Source organism: Gobio gobio (genome assembly GCF_949357685.1).
Source record: "Gobio gobio genome assembly, chromosome: 23".
Taxonomy (NCBI): domain Eukaryota; kingdom Metazoa; phylum Chordata; class Actinopteri; order Cypriniformes; family Gobionidae; genus Gobio; species Gobio gobio.
Genome location: NC_137119.1, coordinates 13,117,839 through 13,134,177, shown reverse-complemented (window position 1 = coordinate 13,134,177; position 16,339 = coordinate 13,117,839). Strand labels below are relative to the sequence as shown.

Below are 16,339 nucleotides of genomic sequence, written 5' to 3'. Positions count from 1 at the left end.
TCATTAGAGGATTAGTAGACTGCAGTAGACTGTTAGGTTAGGATTGGGTATTTGAGGAGTTTGGGTTAGTAGAATAAGTTGACTTGTAGTTGCAAAGTTACTTATAGTCAGTAGAATGTCTGTTGGGAGACCATAAAAAAAAACAAAAAGCTCTAGCAAATATTAAGCAGACAGTTCACTAATACTCTAAGAGTTAATTGACACGTAGTATGCAAATTATACAAGATAGAAAATCGATTTATTTTTTTAAAGCTTCACATTATGATTCCATCCTATCAGAGAAAATCAAACATGTTTAATATTTTGAGCCAATTTTAGAACACATTGTTTGTTTTCATTTGTCATGCATCGCCTAGAAACATTTCTGCACGAGTCGTTTAGTGTATGATGGCCCAGTGTTTCTCTGTAACAATTTACAAAATCGAAAATTGTATGATGCCTAGTGTTTTATAAAAGTCGTGTGGTGTATTCCAGCCTTAACTTTGGTTTTCGCACATGATCTCTTTTACAGTACAGAGTTTGACCTCATCCTAAAAACAGATGAGAGCCGATATTACGTGGCTTTTTGCTTTACAAAAAAAATCAGCATGTCCACCCTGACCCTGATTCTTTAAGGTCACTCAATAAATTGATTGTTTTGTGTCGGGTTAGACATCGACAGCTGTGGTGCTGAAAGTTGTTAATCGCTGTTTGGAAACCATTGCACACGTGCAGCATGGTTCAATACACTCCTGGGCAACAAAAATTAGGCCAAGCCTAAAATAGCAAAATATTTAGTGGTTACAAATCACTGGTCAGGAAATTAGCAAGAATTACACAAATACTGTAGATAAAGTAACTTAGCATGGAATAGCCTTCCCACTTGTTTTCTTTAAATGTTTAAGCTGTGTGGGTGTTTGTTTGCAGACAGCTTTTTACAGGAAGATGAGTCAATGTTTTTCCACTCAATGTTAATGGCTTCCAATAGTTCATGAGTAGTTGAAAAATGTCGGCCAGTACATTTGAGTTTAATGTGAGACCAAATATTCACTCTAGGGTTCAGATCTGGACTCTGACCAGGCCAAAACACGAGTCTGATGGACTTATTGGTTGTTTTTGCATTTTGGGCTGGAGCATCTTGTTGAAAAATAACATCTGATCATTCCTCTATAGATAACAACTTTTCATTTGTGGGATGAAAGCCATTTTGCAATATTCTCCTGTACTCCAAAGCATTAAATGGCTTTTCACAGTGAGGTAGCTCACCAATACCAGCAGCTAAAAAAGCCTCCCCACACAATGACACCTTCACTGTGGTAGAGATGCATTTATTATTATATTTCTCAGCAGATTTTCGAGGACATCACTCTGGAACATCATGCAAAAGTTTCATTGTAGTTCATCACTCCACACACAACTTCCCATATTTTGCCAAGAACTTATTTCTGTCTTTGTTGTTTTTCAGAGGCAGCAATGGCATTTTAATTAGTGCATTTGCTTAAATTTAGCTAATTTCCCGACCAATAATTTGTTTAGTTTAATTCATTTAATTAGCCATTTTGGGCGTGGCCCATTTTATTAGTATTTTTTTCCCCCCAGGAGTGTACATGATGGAGATGTGTGAAATTCTTCATGTGTTTGAATTGTACAGCCGCACCCGTCATGCAGAACTTCAAAGGCTCATAATAATTTGCTCCTCGTCTAAGAGATAATTGACCCAGTTAGAGGAGAGCGTAATTACCTGTGTCAGACACATTAAAGCTCCACTTCAGCCAGTTATTCTCAAGATCCTGCTCAACAGTGTCAGCTACATTCTCAGCAATATTTGTTTAGTCTTTTTGCAAAAACAATTTTCTCGCTTCAGTAATGTGTAAAAAGTTTTTAATTATTTTCCAGCTAATGTGTTTTTTTTCTTTTCTTTTATGCTGTTCTGATGTCTGGTGCTTGATTATAAATAACATTAGGGTATTATTTAAAACTTCAGTTCTCAACAGTTATACATTTGTAAAAATAGATTTTTGTTTATTTTACAACAGTTACACCGTGTCAGTTTTTCACTAAGATCATGACATTGTATTCTTGGATAACTGTATGTACTAAGGATACGTGATGGAGAGAAAGACGGCAGTGATTTAGATCTGGGTTTTGTGAGAGAACTGCAGGGGGTGTGTGGGTTTATGAAAAATAAATAAGTAAATCATAAAAAAAATGCTCAATTAAATTAATAAATAATTTTAAATGAATGACAATGAATACATATTTTATGTGTTTACCTGCATGAACAGTAAACTTGTGACAGTTTTATTCAATTACTGAAATATTAAAGGGGACCTATTATGCCGGATATCCTTTTCTTTAGTGTGTAATGTAGATGTTTGTTCATGTGAACAATCTGCAATGTTACAAAGCACAAAGTCTACGCCAAAGGGTGTTAATCTCTCCAACAGAAAACGCTGTGCTGTTTATAGCGCCGGTAGCTCAAACACGTGGTAAGGGCCGTTACATTTCCGACACGTTTCAAGCAGTAGACCAATCACAACAGACTGCGGCCAGCAGACCAATCAGAGCAGACTGGGCTTTTCAGAAGGTGGGTTTTAAAGAAGCCAAAACTAATGTTCAGACAGAGGGTGAAAACGACTGGGATTTGTAATATTTTTAGCCAAGCTAATTTAGAAACATTGTTTTGGACACTGAAAACTTATCTGAAGTGCAGTGCTAGAAAAACAAGATGCATGTCTGGATTAATTCACAAAGTTTAATACTGTGGCTTTCTAACATATTTGCAGGATAACTTGAATGGGGGTTCACTGTTTGCTCTTGTATTTAAAAGTGGTTGTCACTTTTAACTTTGCAGTGTGGATGTGGCCATTTTGATGTTTCCTCTTATGTCATTCTTATCTGTGGCATTAAAACACCTCAGAATTTGATTCATGGATTTACATGAGTTACTTTCTCAATGCATTGGTGTGTCTCAAGTCTTCAACAAATGTGTAGGGCCACAATTTTATCCTTTGCGCTTCACCCACTCTGAAGTATGCAGGGGCTTTAATACTTGCTTGAGTATGGAATTGACCGCAACAGTCAACGTAAACGCACCTTTTTACCTTTGCGAGAATGTTTTGCCTTGCATATGCTTTTCAGTAAATTTGATAATTGAATATTTATATTGCAAATGTGTGTGTCCATCAGGAGCAGTACTTTGCTTTGCGCCCTGAGCTGAGGAATCGTGACTATGGGGACATCACCGAGCGGGTCGCTATCCGGAAGCGGCTGCAGTGTCACACCTTTAAATGGTACCTGGACAATATCTATCCTGAAATGCAGGTTTCCTCCCCACACAAGCCCCAGCAGCCTGTCTTCATCAACAAAGGTTTGAAGAGACCCAAAGTCCTGCAGCGGGGTCGGGTAAGACCTAATGTTGACCCTTATGTTTACAGTATCTTGTGTAAATGACTGCATGAATGTGTTTGTTGTTTTTAGGTTCGACTCTCACAACACATACTTTATTTTTCTATTGACAATTTAATTCTATTGAAAATTGTCATTTTAGATCAATAAAATATTTGTTAAATATACACTGATGAGCCAAACATTCTAACCACTCACAAGTGAAGCGAAAAATTCTGAGTAGATTAGATGATCAGTGTTCATGACTAGAGTTTTGGTTGTAGTCAGTGTGTTGGATGCAGCAGAAATTGGCAAGAGTATAGACCTGAGAGACTTTGGCAAGGGCCAAATTGTTATGGTAAGGCGACTGTGTCAGAGCATCTCTGAGAGGGCAAGCCTTGTGGGATGCCTCCTGGTCAGCAGTGGTGAGAACCTATGGACAGTGGTATGAGGAGAGACAAACCACAAATCGGTGACAGGGGTTTGGGCATCCAAGGCTCATTGATGCACAAGGGCAATTAAGGCTATCCTGTCTGATCTGACCGCTAGAAGGTCTGTTGTGCCACAAGTCACCAGAATATTTTATTGAAAGTTATTGGAGGAATGTGTAACAACATTTGGGGCTGCGTAGCCGCAGTCTGGTCAAAGTGCCCATGATGACCCTTGTCCACCGTCAAAAACACTTACAATGGGGACGCAAGAATCAGAACTTGATCCTGGAGTAGTGGTAGGTCATCTGGTCCAAAGAGTCCCATTTTCCTTTACATCACGTGGACAGCCGGGTACAGTAAATGGCTCACATATACACGGCTGTCCACGTGATGTAAAGGAAATTTGGACTCTGAAAATGGGAAGTGATGGCCTCAGGATTCACTTTGGGATGACAACATGTAATGGTGGTGGCATTGAGGGAGTGTGATGCTATGGGCAACGTTTTGCTGGGATTCTCTGGGTCCGGCCATTCATGTGGACCTCAATTTGACATGTGCCACCTACCTAAATGTCAGGCTTCGTTGCAATATGGTATTCCCTGATGGCAGTGACCTCTTTCAGCAGGATAATGCTCCCTGCCACACTGCACACATTGTTCAGGACTGGTTTGGGAAAGTTCAAGGTGTTGCCCTGGCCTACAATTTCCTCAGATCTCAATCTGATTGAGCATCATTGGGATGTGCTGGAACATTTCCGATCCATGGTGGCTCCACCTCGCAACCTTCAGGACTTGAAGGATCTGCTGCTGGCGTCTTGGTGCCAGAGAAATCCAGAGTATTTGCACACCTTCAGGGGTCTAGTGGAGTCCATGGCTCGGCAGGTTGGCGCTGTTTTGTCAGCACACAGAGGACCAACATCTTTTTAGGCATAATCTTTTTTGGTCATTATGTTTTGGCTCATTGGTGTGTATCTACAATGTATCTGTTTTTAGGTTTGACTCTCACAACATAGACACACTATTGAGTGTGATTTTAATCTCTACATTAAAATTGCTCTTTATTCATATAAAATACAGTATGTAGAGACTGTAGTATTAACTGAACTGACAGCTCTCTGTATAAACAGCAGAGGGCAGTAGAGCAGCTCTTCTACAATACGGGGTCAGACGACTCATTAAGCACTGATGTTTCACATTATTTTTGCTATGTAAGAGAATATTTAGAATATCATCTGATTTCTGTTTTTGTAGGTTTGTAGTTCACCATAAACTGTTTAAATGTTCATCTTAAAAATATATATTTTTTTTCTTTTCTGTTCTCTCTCAGCTGCGTAATCTGCTGGCTGATAAGTGTCTGGTGGCACAGGGGCGTCCCAGTCAGAAGGGTGGCGCTGTGGTGGTGAGAGACTGTGACCCACAGGACCCTGAGCAGGTCAGGTCATCAAACTGCTGTCATTCTGTGAATTATTAGCAGCTATGAAGTGAATTGTGCTGATTCATTTTTTTTATAATTTTTTTTTTAGCTCTGGTGAATTTTTGGGCTGCTCATTTATGTCATACATCAGTATTCATTGTTGACTCATACTTAACACACTACTGTTCAAAAATGAAGATTTTATTTGAAAGAAAAAAACTTCAAAATAAAGTTTCAAATAAATGCTGTTCTTTCTAACTTTTCTGAGGGTTTTTTCTTGTCCACGAAATTATTACACAGCACAACTGTTTTCCACATTGATGATAATAAATGTTTCTTAAGCACCAAATCATATTAAAATTATTTCTGAAGGATATGTGACCCTTGGACCACAAAACCAGTCATAAGTCACACGGGTATATTTGTGGCAATAGCCAACAATACATTGTATGGGTCAAAATTATTGATTTTTCTTTTATGGCAAAAATCATTAGGATATTAAGTATAGATCATGTTCCATGAAGTTATTTGGTAAATGTCCTACTGTAAATATATATAAAATGTATTATTAGTAGTAATATGCATTGCTAAGGACTTAATTTGGACAACTTTAAAGGTGATTTTCTCAATATTTGGATTTTTTTGAACCCTCAGATTCCAGATTTTCAAATAGTTGTATCTCGGCCAAATATTGTCCTAACAAACCGTACATCAATGGAAAGATTATTTATTCAGCTTTCAGATAATGTATGAATCTCAATTTTAAAATATTACCCTAATGACTGGTTTTGTGGTCCAGGGTCACATATGACACTGAAGACTGGAGTAATGATGCTGACAATTCAGCTTTGCCGTCACAGGAATAAATTGCATATATTATTTATATATTTTAGGGCTGTCAGTAGATTACATTTTTTTATCACGATTAATCGCACACTTAACGTGAAATTAATTGTACGCCATTCATCTCATTAAACACATACATTTTGTCATAATTTGCTATATCCAAATCAGATTTAAGGGTGATTCTCACAAAACTGTATTTTCTGCAAGCTTCAAGGATCAAGGAGACTCCAAAATGACACAAAATAACTAAATATAAGGAGTCCATATAATTCTGTTATATAATACATTATATACATCTAAGCACCCATTAAAAAAGAACATTACATTAAAAAAAGTTACAGAATTCACAGTGCTTATGTGTACAGTAGCCTGACAAGCACACATTGGCAGGGCTTAATCTGAGGGGCGGGATAAACGGTTGTCTTTCAAATTCCCTCTGCACACAATAGGATGGCGCTACAACCAACCAGAGCAACGAAGAAGGTGAAGCAGAGTTGATATATTAAACTTTTTTAGATTAAATGGCAAAACTCCGAACACATCTTCCTTTTTTAAGAATGACTTCAATTTTCTCAAAGAAAAGCTTAACCTCAACTCTTCCAGAGTCGCGGCCAAAGCCAATTCAAAAGACCACTGTTCACCAGTAGCACGCGGAACCGTCGCAGCTCTGCTGTCATTATGTTAAGCCCGCCCACCGACTCTATACACGATGTGATTGGCCTGACTAGAGTTTGGTTTTTCAAGCTCGCAAGCCAACGGAGAGTTGCTAGACGACCCTGGCTGCAAATTACATTTTCTGCCGCTACGCTGCGTCTAGATTTCTAGAATATGTGTACAGAGCAACCACAACAATATTTTCATTTTAGACGAGTCAAGCTGCGATGCCAAACAGGACCACACGGAGTATATATATATCATACGCCATTATTCAAATAGAAAACTTTTATTTGAAAATCATTTTAAAATGTAAATGTAACGTACTGTTCGGTGGAAACGAGTCAAAAGTGACAGCAGCCTAATATACCTACCAGCTACTCTGTCTCATTAATGTGAATGAAACAAAAGACAAAATATCTTACTGCTCTTGACTGAATAACTTTTTTTTAGCTTTAATAAGAATATTATTACTTTTTGATTCATACAGTAAAGACTATGCAATATTTTATTTTAACAATTGGTTTTGTTTATTTAGGCACTCGTTCTATGTTAAAAAAATCTATTGTATGTGATAAACTTTTTACATATTGTATTTGTTTTATTGCTGTAATTAGCTTCTTTTTTTCTTATTTTAATAACAGAAATGAGATAAAACAACAAATAAATATATTGTCATGGAAAAAGTAACATTTCTCATATCGTGAAATTTGGTCAAATCGCCCACCCCTATTTTAACCTGTGCGTTCTGTGTGTTGATGTTTTGCAGGAATGGGGTTATGATGAGGAACATGAGTTAATTCTAGCCGGGCTGCTGTGTTTGGACATGTCTGAGATTCGTTCCTCTGACCCGCCACGCCTCATGAAGTGTCACGGCTCAGGTGGATCTCAACAGTGGACACTGGGGGTGAGAAATCTTCCCATAATACAGTTGTGTTCAAAATAATAGCAGTGTTTAAAAAAAGTGAGTAAAGCTCAAAATCCTAATAATAACTTTTCAATATTTCAATACACACAAATGGGAACACTGCACATTCTATTCTAAATCAAAACATTCAGTTCAGATCAAATGTGTTATTACTTTACAGAAAATGAAGAAAAAGGAATATTAGGCTGCATTTTTCTTTACAAAGTCATTTACTGTATAAACTGATAAACGCTTGAAGATTTAGCTTTCTTATCAATCACTGAACTAATATTTCTGAGAACTGCTTCACATCTGTGCTGTGCTGAGTCGACCAACTTCTGGTAGCTGTGAACCGGTATTCCAGCCCAGGACAATTGCACTACATACCACAATTCCTCTGCATTTCTTGGTTTTGCCTCAGAAACAGCATTTTTGATGTCACCCACAAGTTTTCTATTGGATTAAGGTCCGGGGATTGGGCTGGTTACTCCATAACGTTAATCTTGTTGTTCTGGAACCAAGATGCTGCTCGCTTACTGGTGCGTTTGGTGTCGTTGTCTTGTTGAAACACCCATTTCAAGGGCATTTCCTCTTCGGCATAAGGCAACATGACCGCTTTAAGTATTTTGATGTATTCAAACTGATCCATGATCCCTGGAATGCGATAAATAGGCCCAGCACCATAGTATGAGAAACATCCCCATATAATGATGTTTGTTCCACCATGGTTCACTGTCTTCACAGTGTATTGTGGCTTGAATTCAGTATTTGGGGGGTCGTCTGACAAACTGTCTTTGGCCCCTAGGCCCTAAAGCAGGGGTCTCAAACTCGTGGCCCCCTACTTGACATCAAAGATTAGTGTTAGTGCAGCCCGTGCGTTGTTCTGAAAAGCACCTTTTTGCGGAGTCATTGCGTGTGCAGCGCTTGCCACACTTGCTCCATTCTTTGTGTGTGTGTGTGTGTGTGAGAGAGAGAGAGAGAGAGAGAGAGAGAGAGAGAGAGAGAGAGAGAGAGAGAGAGAGAGAGAGCGTTGGCTCGCCTCTCCCTCATGCAGTATAATTGGTTGACACCGCGTGATTGACAGGAACAGACGAATGAAGCTGATCAGACAGTAGAAAAACGAATGTGGTCTAACTTTTGGCTCGTGCACACTGCACAGTCTTCACACACTGACGAGCGCGTCAATCTATCGCTTAATGCCGTTGCTGAGAGAGACTCTATTCTTTCCGGTGAAATCACAAAACAAAATGCACACAAACGTGTCCCTGCTCTTAATATACAATCATTGATTAACATCTTTGATGTGAATGAAGAAAAACTATATGAGGGCGGATTAGAACCTGGAACCTTTGACACGGTTGACAAAAATTCTACCACCAGACCACTAGGGAATTCAAATGCTGACAGCGGATCTATGTATTTATTCACTTATGCTAAGAATCTCGGGACTTATAATATAAATTTGACGCAAATATAGTTTACCAATAGTCCCAAAATATTATTTCCCAACTAGAATTAGACCTAGAATTTTGTTCACTGTTCTGTTTGACCTGGTTACGGCCTTGCTTTGAATTGGTCTATTATTTAAAATAAAATTACAATCATTCTTTTTCATATTACATGAATTAATTTCTATAGGCTATGTTTTTAAAAATAGAGTAGGCAAGAGAAGCCCATGTTCTGAAGAACCGTTCATGTTCAGAAGGAAAGTTCAAATTCAGAGGAACAGTTCATGTTCAGAAGGAAAGTTCAAATTCAGAGGAACAGTTCATGTTCGGAAGAAGCATTCATGTTGAAAAACTGTTAATAATAAAGATTGAGAAGATTGGATCAGTTGTGCTACTTTTTTTTTAGAATACTTTAAACACTTTTTATGTGGAATACTTGATATTCCCAGCCTGACCCTGAGTCTACCTCCAGCGGCCCCCAGGTAAAATGAGTTTGAGACCCCTGCCCTAAAAGAACAATCTTGCTTTCATCAGACCACAAAATATTGAAATTGTCAAAAAATGAAAATTGTCAACCGCCTCAAGTTGTTCCAAACCTGTATGAGTTTCTTTGTTCTGCGCAACACAAAAGAAGATAGAGGAAAGAATGTTTGTGACAAGGCAGATAGAGCAACCATTGACTACCATAGTAGGGAAAAAAATACTATGGTAGTCAATGGTTGCTCTATCTGCCTTGTCACAAGCATTCTTCTAAATATCTTCTTATGTGTTGAGCAGAACAAAGAAATGCATACAGGTTTGGAACAACTTGAGGGTGAACTATCCCTTTAATGGAGTTAACTTTACCGAAAACAACAGATATGAGCTGCATTTTATTAGTCATCAGCTAATTTCACAATCAAAGACCGCAATAGGAAAGAGCGCGGCAACAGCACTGGTAAGATCATTCCGTTTCTTTACTTTTAATGAATATCATTGAATGTTGAGCACCTACAACTTTACTTTCGGTTGTTTGTGCGTTTGCTTGCTCGTCTGCGGCGATGTGTGCTTCAGTACCGCTGTCTTTATTTATATCGGGCTATAAAATGTTATATAGCCCATCATTTCTTTTTTTTGCATTGTTGCGAGGAGTAAAATCTGCATATGTGATTTCAACAACCAGATGCATTTAGTCTTTAGTTTTAACTGTAATGTGGCCCAGACCACCTCCTGAAGTGGCTTTTAGTATTTTATGTATTTGTTCTAAATGCTCCTGTTGTCTTCTGTGCCCAGACTTGAGATTGATACATTCAAGAAGCGTGTTTTCTTTGAGCAGATAAAATTAAAGGTTCAGTTCGTATAACTGACTGGCAAAATTGTATACATGAGGATGCAGTGCATCGTGATATCGAACCGAATCGATGGCATGATAATCGTAATCGAACCGAACCAAACCGTGAGACAGGTGTAGGTTCACACCCCTACAGCACGAGTCGTTTTTTCAACAATGGGACTTTGCGGGGGCTTCTTGCCGATAGCTTGGCTTCACATAGGTGTCTTCTAATGTTTACAGTGCTCACAGGTAACTTTAGACTTTCTTTGATCTCCCTGGGGCTGAGTCTTTGCCATTTTGGCTGTTCTTCGATCCATTCGAATGGTAGTTTTCTTCCACGTCTTTCTGGCTTTGTTTTTTTCTGCACTTCTTTACATGTTTCCCCCTCTCTAATCAACTTTTTAATCAAAGTACGCTGTTCTTCTGAACAATGTCTGAAACGACCCATTTTACTCAGATTTTCAGAGAGAAATGCACAGTACAATATAAGCTGCCTTAGTCCCTTAAATAAGGGCCACTTGTTTGACACCAGTTTTTTCACAGAATGAATAACCTCTAATTGATCACTAATTGAACTCCACACTGCTATTATTTTGATCACGCTCTTTTCAATTAATGATTCAATTAAACAAAATCAGCAGCATGCATGTCATGACTGTCGGGTCTGTTGGTTTTCTATTACTCTTTCTATTTACTCTAGTGCACTAGGGCTGCAACTGCCAGGTTTTTGATAACCAAGTAATATATTATTTCTTTGATTGAATTAGATTTTTAAAAAGCCAAATTTATATTTTAAGCATTATGTTGAAAATCTTGCCCATTGTGCAGATGTGTTAAAGTAATGTGACAGCCATTTAAAACCGTAATGTACACTTAATGCTTATTGTATACACCAATCAGGCATAACATTATGACCTATAATTTGACCTAATATTGTCTTGGTCACACTTTTGCTGCCAAAAAGTGGCAGTTTTGGGCCTCCATGGATCGGACTTGTTTGTTCAGGACATCCCACAGATGCTCGATTGGATTGAGATCTGGGAGATTTGGAGGCCAAGTCAACACCACAATCTCGTTGATGTGCTCCTCAAACTATTCCTGAACCATGTTTGCTTTGCATTATCCTGCTGAAAGAGGCCACAGCCACCAGGGAATACCGTTTCCATGAAAGGGTGTACATGGTCTGTAACAATGCTTAGGTGGTACTTTGGTGTCAAAGTAACATCCACATGGATGGCAGGACCCAAGGTTTCCCAGCAGAACACTGCCTCCGCCGGCCTGCCTTCTTCCCATAGTGCATCCTGGTGCCATGTGTTCCCCAGGTATGTAAAAGCATGATGTAAAAGAAAACGTGATTCATCAGACCAGGCCACCTTCTTCCATTGCTCGGTAGTCCAGTCTGGAGTGCTCACGTGCCCACTGTTGACGCTTTCGGTGGTGGACAGGGGTCAGAGCAACAAACTGCGATGCACTGTGTATTCTGACACCTTTCTATCAGAACCAGCATTAACTTCTTGAGCAATTTGAGCTGCAGTAGCTCGTCTGTTTGATCAGACCACACGTGCATCAATGAGCCTTGGCTGCCCATGACCCTGTCGCCGATTCACCACTGTTCCTACCTTGGTCCACTTTTGATAGATACTGACCACTGCAGACCGGGAACACCCCACAAGAGCTGCAGTTTTTGGAGATGCTCTGACCCAGTCGTCTAGCCATTACTATTTGACCCTTATCAAACTCACTCAAATCCTTACGCTTGTCCATTTTTCCTGCTTCTAACGCAGTGGTTTTCAAACCTGTCCTGGAGGCACCCCAGCCCTGCACATTTTGCTGTCTCCCTTATCAGACACAGCCAATTTAGTTCTTGCAGTCTCTACTAATGAGCTGATGAGTTGAATCAGGTCAGAACAGAGGTTTTCAAACCTGTCCTGGACCCAAGACATTAACTTTGAGGACAAAATGTTCACTTGCTGCCTAATATATCCCAACAACTAACAGGTGCCGTGATGAAGAGATAATCAGTGTAATTCACTTCACCTGTCAGTGGTCATGATGTTATGCTGTATGCCTCTCTTGTTTAGAAATGCCCTGTCATGTGCTTTACTTCCTATATGCTTTGTATGAAGTAATCTTTTTAAAATGTTTAAAACAAATTGTTGTTTTTTTTGTCCTCAGAAAAATAAGTGGCTGTATCAGGTGTCAGTGGGCCAGTGTTTGGCTGTTGCCGACCCTCTCAGCGTCAAAGGATATGTTGCCATGGCGATCTGTGAAGATTCCCGGTCCCAGCAGTGGCAGTTGGAGGGTTGAAGATGCTGGTAGTGTGAGCAACCATTGGTATAGAGCGCCCCCTCTGGCTGGGGATTGAACTGCACCGCCACAGTGCCGTCAGCTCAGAAATGGACAACAGACCCTTGCTGGTCCTGACCGCTGTAACAGCGTCGTGAGGACGACGATTTGAGCTCAACATTGAGTTTCAGCCTTGGTCTGAAGCTTTCTCGACTCGTGTTCTTTACTCAGAAACAAATACTTTTTTGGAGAGTATTTTAAAAATGGTTTATTCAAGTATTTTTAAGTTTTAATCATTTTAATTTGCTCTTTGAAATGTAAACAATTTGCACAGATAAATTCTATTTTCATTTTATTACAGATGTTAGATGTGTTAAATGTAACCATAGTCTTTAATCATCATTTTGAATGCAGCATTTCTTAGCATTATATTTGTATTTGTCTTTTTTTCCCCCAGTCAAATTAACATAAGCCTGTCATTTTGATTTCATTTATGTGATTTTATTTGATTTAATGATCACTGGATTTACCTTGACCTTAATAAACTGTAAATTAATTGGGTCGTTCTGTAATGGATTTGGATTTCTTATGATTGCTGGCATTCAAATATAGAGGAGTTCAGTGAAATAGCTTAGTGAATAAAATCAGTATTGGTAAGCTACTTTACTACAGTTAGTGTTAGGACAAGTAGTTTGGAAAATGGGTCGAAGGACAGTATTTTTCATCTCAATCATTTTGGACTGACTGAAAATTTCAAATGAACTTTTTTACATGGACTGTTTTTTCATGGATAAAAGTACGTACCTATTTGAAAGTCCAATGTGAATGTAAACTGCACTTCCTGTCATTTTGTACATGGAAATTGTAAAAACAGTGACATAAGAATATAACATTCAATCATGTTTTTATTTTGTTTCAAAGGTACATTCAACAGTTAAAGATTTAATTTAAAATGTTTTACACAGTAGGAAATAAAGTGTTTTTGTGAAGAGTCATCTGAATGGTGTACACTCACTTGAGACAAAGACTGATCATAATAGTTTTCTATAAAAAGTATTTTAATTATCATGTTGAAATCTTTCAATAAACATTGGGGAGAATCTTCACGCTCTTTTTGGCTGTAGCCTTTGTAGATTCACCAGTGCCGAGGCCAGACATTTTCAAGTGAGTGGACCTTGGCGAAATGGGGTGGACCAATGCCTACTCTCAAATTACATCATTTAATTTGACAATTAAGATTAGTTAAATGTGTTTTATTGTCAGCCAACAGTTTCATAGAAAAATAAATCCATTTATAAATAAATTAACGATGATCAGAAAAAGAACAATAAACGAAGACAATAATCATAGGTGAAGCATGTGCTGCGCAAGGCGGACATTTGATACAAGCGTGAAATTGTCCAAAGTCCCTTTTAATGAAAATCTGTTCACACGGTGGCCATATTTGCAACGCCTCCGGGCAGCTATTTGGGCATCCAAGACCATGTCCTAACTACTGGGGGAATCCTGAAATCTTAACAACTGTCCTGGAGGCACCCCAGCCCTGCACATTTTGTATTGCTCCCTTATCAAACACACCCAATTTAGTTCGTGCAGTCTCTACTAATGAGCTGATGAGTTGAATCAGGTCAGAACAGAGGTTTTCAAACCTGTCCTGGACCCAAGACATTAACTTTGAGGACAAAATGTTCACTTGCTGCCTAATATATCCCAACAACTAACAGGTGCCGTGATGAAGAGATAATCAGTGTAATTCACTTCACTAACAGGTGAAGTTAAATAACATTAAAATGTTAAAAAACACAATTAAATGACATATTTCAAATCAGCATGACATGAACTGTCCCATAAATGTTGTTTCTTATGTTTCAATAGTGTCAAAAACAAAAAGCATACTTACAGGCTAGACCAGCCTGCATGTGCATTCAAGTGACGCGATTACTTTATTAATCAGTGATCGGCTCTTTTATTTAGAAGGTGGGACTTTTTCTGCCATATTGGCAAAGACTAAAACAATGGACATCCATGACGTCACCCGTAGGTGTCTGAAGAATATTTTTGTATGGAAGGCCAACAGGGCCAAAACGTGTGAAACTGACATGTAAACACGTATTTACATGTCAGTTTCACACGTTTTGGCCCTGTTGGCCTTCCATATTTTTGAAGCCCAAAGTGGAGCTGGCTGTCACCGTGCGTCACTCCTGGATAACTGAAAATGGACAAAGAGGCGGGACGTGGGTGGAGCTGAGGTGCCTGGTTGCTGAAACCATGCCTGCCTAGCTCGACCACATGGCAAAATCACTCAAGTGGCCACGCCCTTAATTATGCCGAACTTTAAGGCTTAATATAATTTAAACGGAGGAGTTATAAATAAACACAAAATTCACCCCCCCCCCCACCCCAGTTGTCATGAAGGGCAAAATTAGCTGTATAGACCAATACCACTTTTTGTACCTGTAAACATGTTTTTTCTGCTGTAAAGATGAGCATTTTAACATGGGGGAGATACAGATTTGACTCCCTTTTGGAGCATGTCTCTAGCGGCCAGTCAATGAATTGCAGTTTAAGTCACTTCCGTGTTGGATTCAAGAGAGATACCGGAAGGTTGCTGCTTGGTTCACACTGAAAATTCCCCCCCCCAAAAAAGTACTTTAAATACCCGGATGATGCACTAAATGAACAGAAAAAAACTAAGTGTGGAATATTGGAAACTTCGTGCACTCAACTGTCGCAACATTAATTAAGTAGCGGAGGGGAAGGGGCTATCAGACTCCAATGTTGAATAACAAAATCCTTATAAAATTCACACACTACATGGATGAGTATATAGTGTATAGTGCGTCATTTGGGACGCAACTGTAATATGAAAAAGGAGAGAAGAAGAGTGTGTTCCATGTGAGTGTGTTTACCGTAAGGAGTGTTAAAAATAAAGAGCCTGAAGGAAGAATCGTCTTGTGTTGAGTGCTACAAAACACAACAAATTGGCGACGATGGGTGCCGTGCCTCCGCCTGTGCCTTTTCTGCCCTGCAATGGAGAGCCTGCGATTCCTTTTGTTACCTGGCAGAAAATGTTTGAGAATTACTTGCTTGCTATTAATGCTGCTGGAGGCTCGTGGCCTGATGCCAGGAAACGTGCTGTATTACTACACAGCTTGGGTACTGAAGGCCAGCGGCTGTTCTACACGTTGCCTAATACTGGAACTACATTTGAACAGGCAATGAAAGCGCTGGAGGATCATTTTACTCCGAAGGTGAATGTTGTGGTCGCTCGACACTGCTTTTGATAGCGTTCGCAGCGTGCGGACGAGACTATTCCACAGTTCCTGTCTGCTCTGCGGGAATTAGCTTCATCATGTGCTTATGCTGATATGGAGAGTGAAATGCTGCGAGATCAGCAGGTCGAACGATCATATGCCCCAGCAGTGCGAGACAGACTCCTGCTAGAACCAACGCTGACTCTGGACTCTGCTATTACTATTCCATGTCAAGTAGAACAAGCACTCTCAAATTCGGACATGCTCAATGCACAAAGTTCAGTTCATGCTGTAGCCTCTAAATCCTTCAGCCATAGGCACAGAATCGCATGGCACATTCTGAGGGGGCAAAACCTGTGGATGACACTACACGGAGAGCGAATCGCGTGTGTTACCGATGCGGAGCTAAAACTCATCTGGCT

General features: G+C 39.4%; 1 protein-coding gene across 2 annotated transcripts in view; it reads left to right on the top strand.

Annotated features, from left to right (window-relative positions):
• galnt11 (UDP-N-acetyl-alpha-D-galactosamine:polypeptide N-acetylgalactosaminyltransferase 11 (GalNAc-T11)) overlaps positions 1 to 13,773 on the top strand; it is a 33,247-nt gene extending 19,474 nt beyond the window's left edge. For both annotated transcript variants that reach the window (XM_079806684.1, XM_079806685.1), the window contains exons 9-12: positions 3,169 to 3,384; positions 5,124 to 5,228; positions 7,480 to 7,617; positions 12,553 to 13,773. In XM_079806684.1, coding sequence (XP_079662810.1) covers positions 3,169 to 3,384; positions 5,124 to 5,228; positions 7,480 to 7,617; positions 12,553 to 12,684 — 591 coding nt within the window. In that variant the 3' untranslated portion in view covers positions 12,685 to 13,773. The remainder of the gene's footprint in view (positions 1 to 3,168; positions 3,385 to 5,123; positions 5,229 to 7,479; positions 7,618 to 12,552) is intronic.
• The last annotated feature ends 2,566 nt before the right edge of the window (positions 13,774 to 16,339 follow it).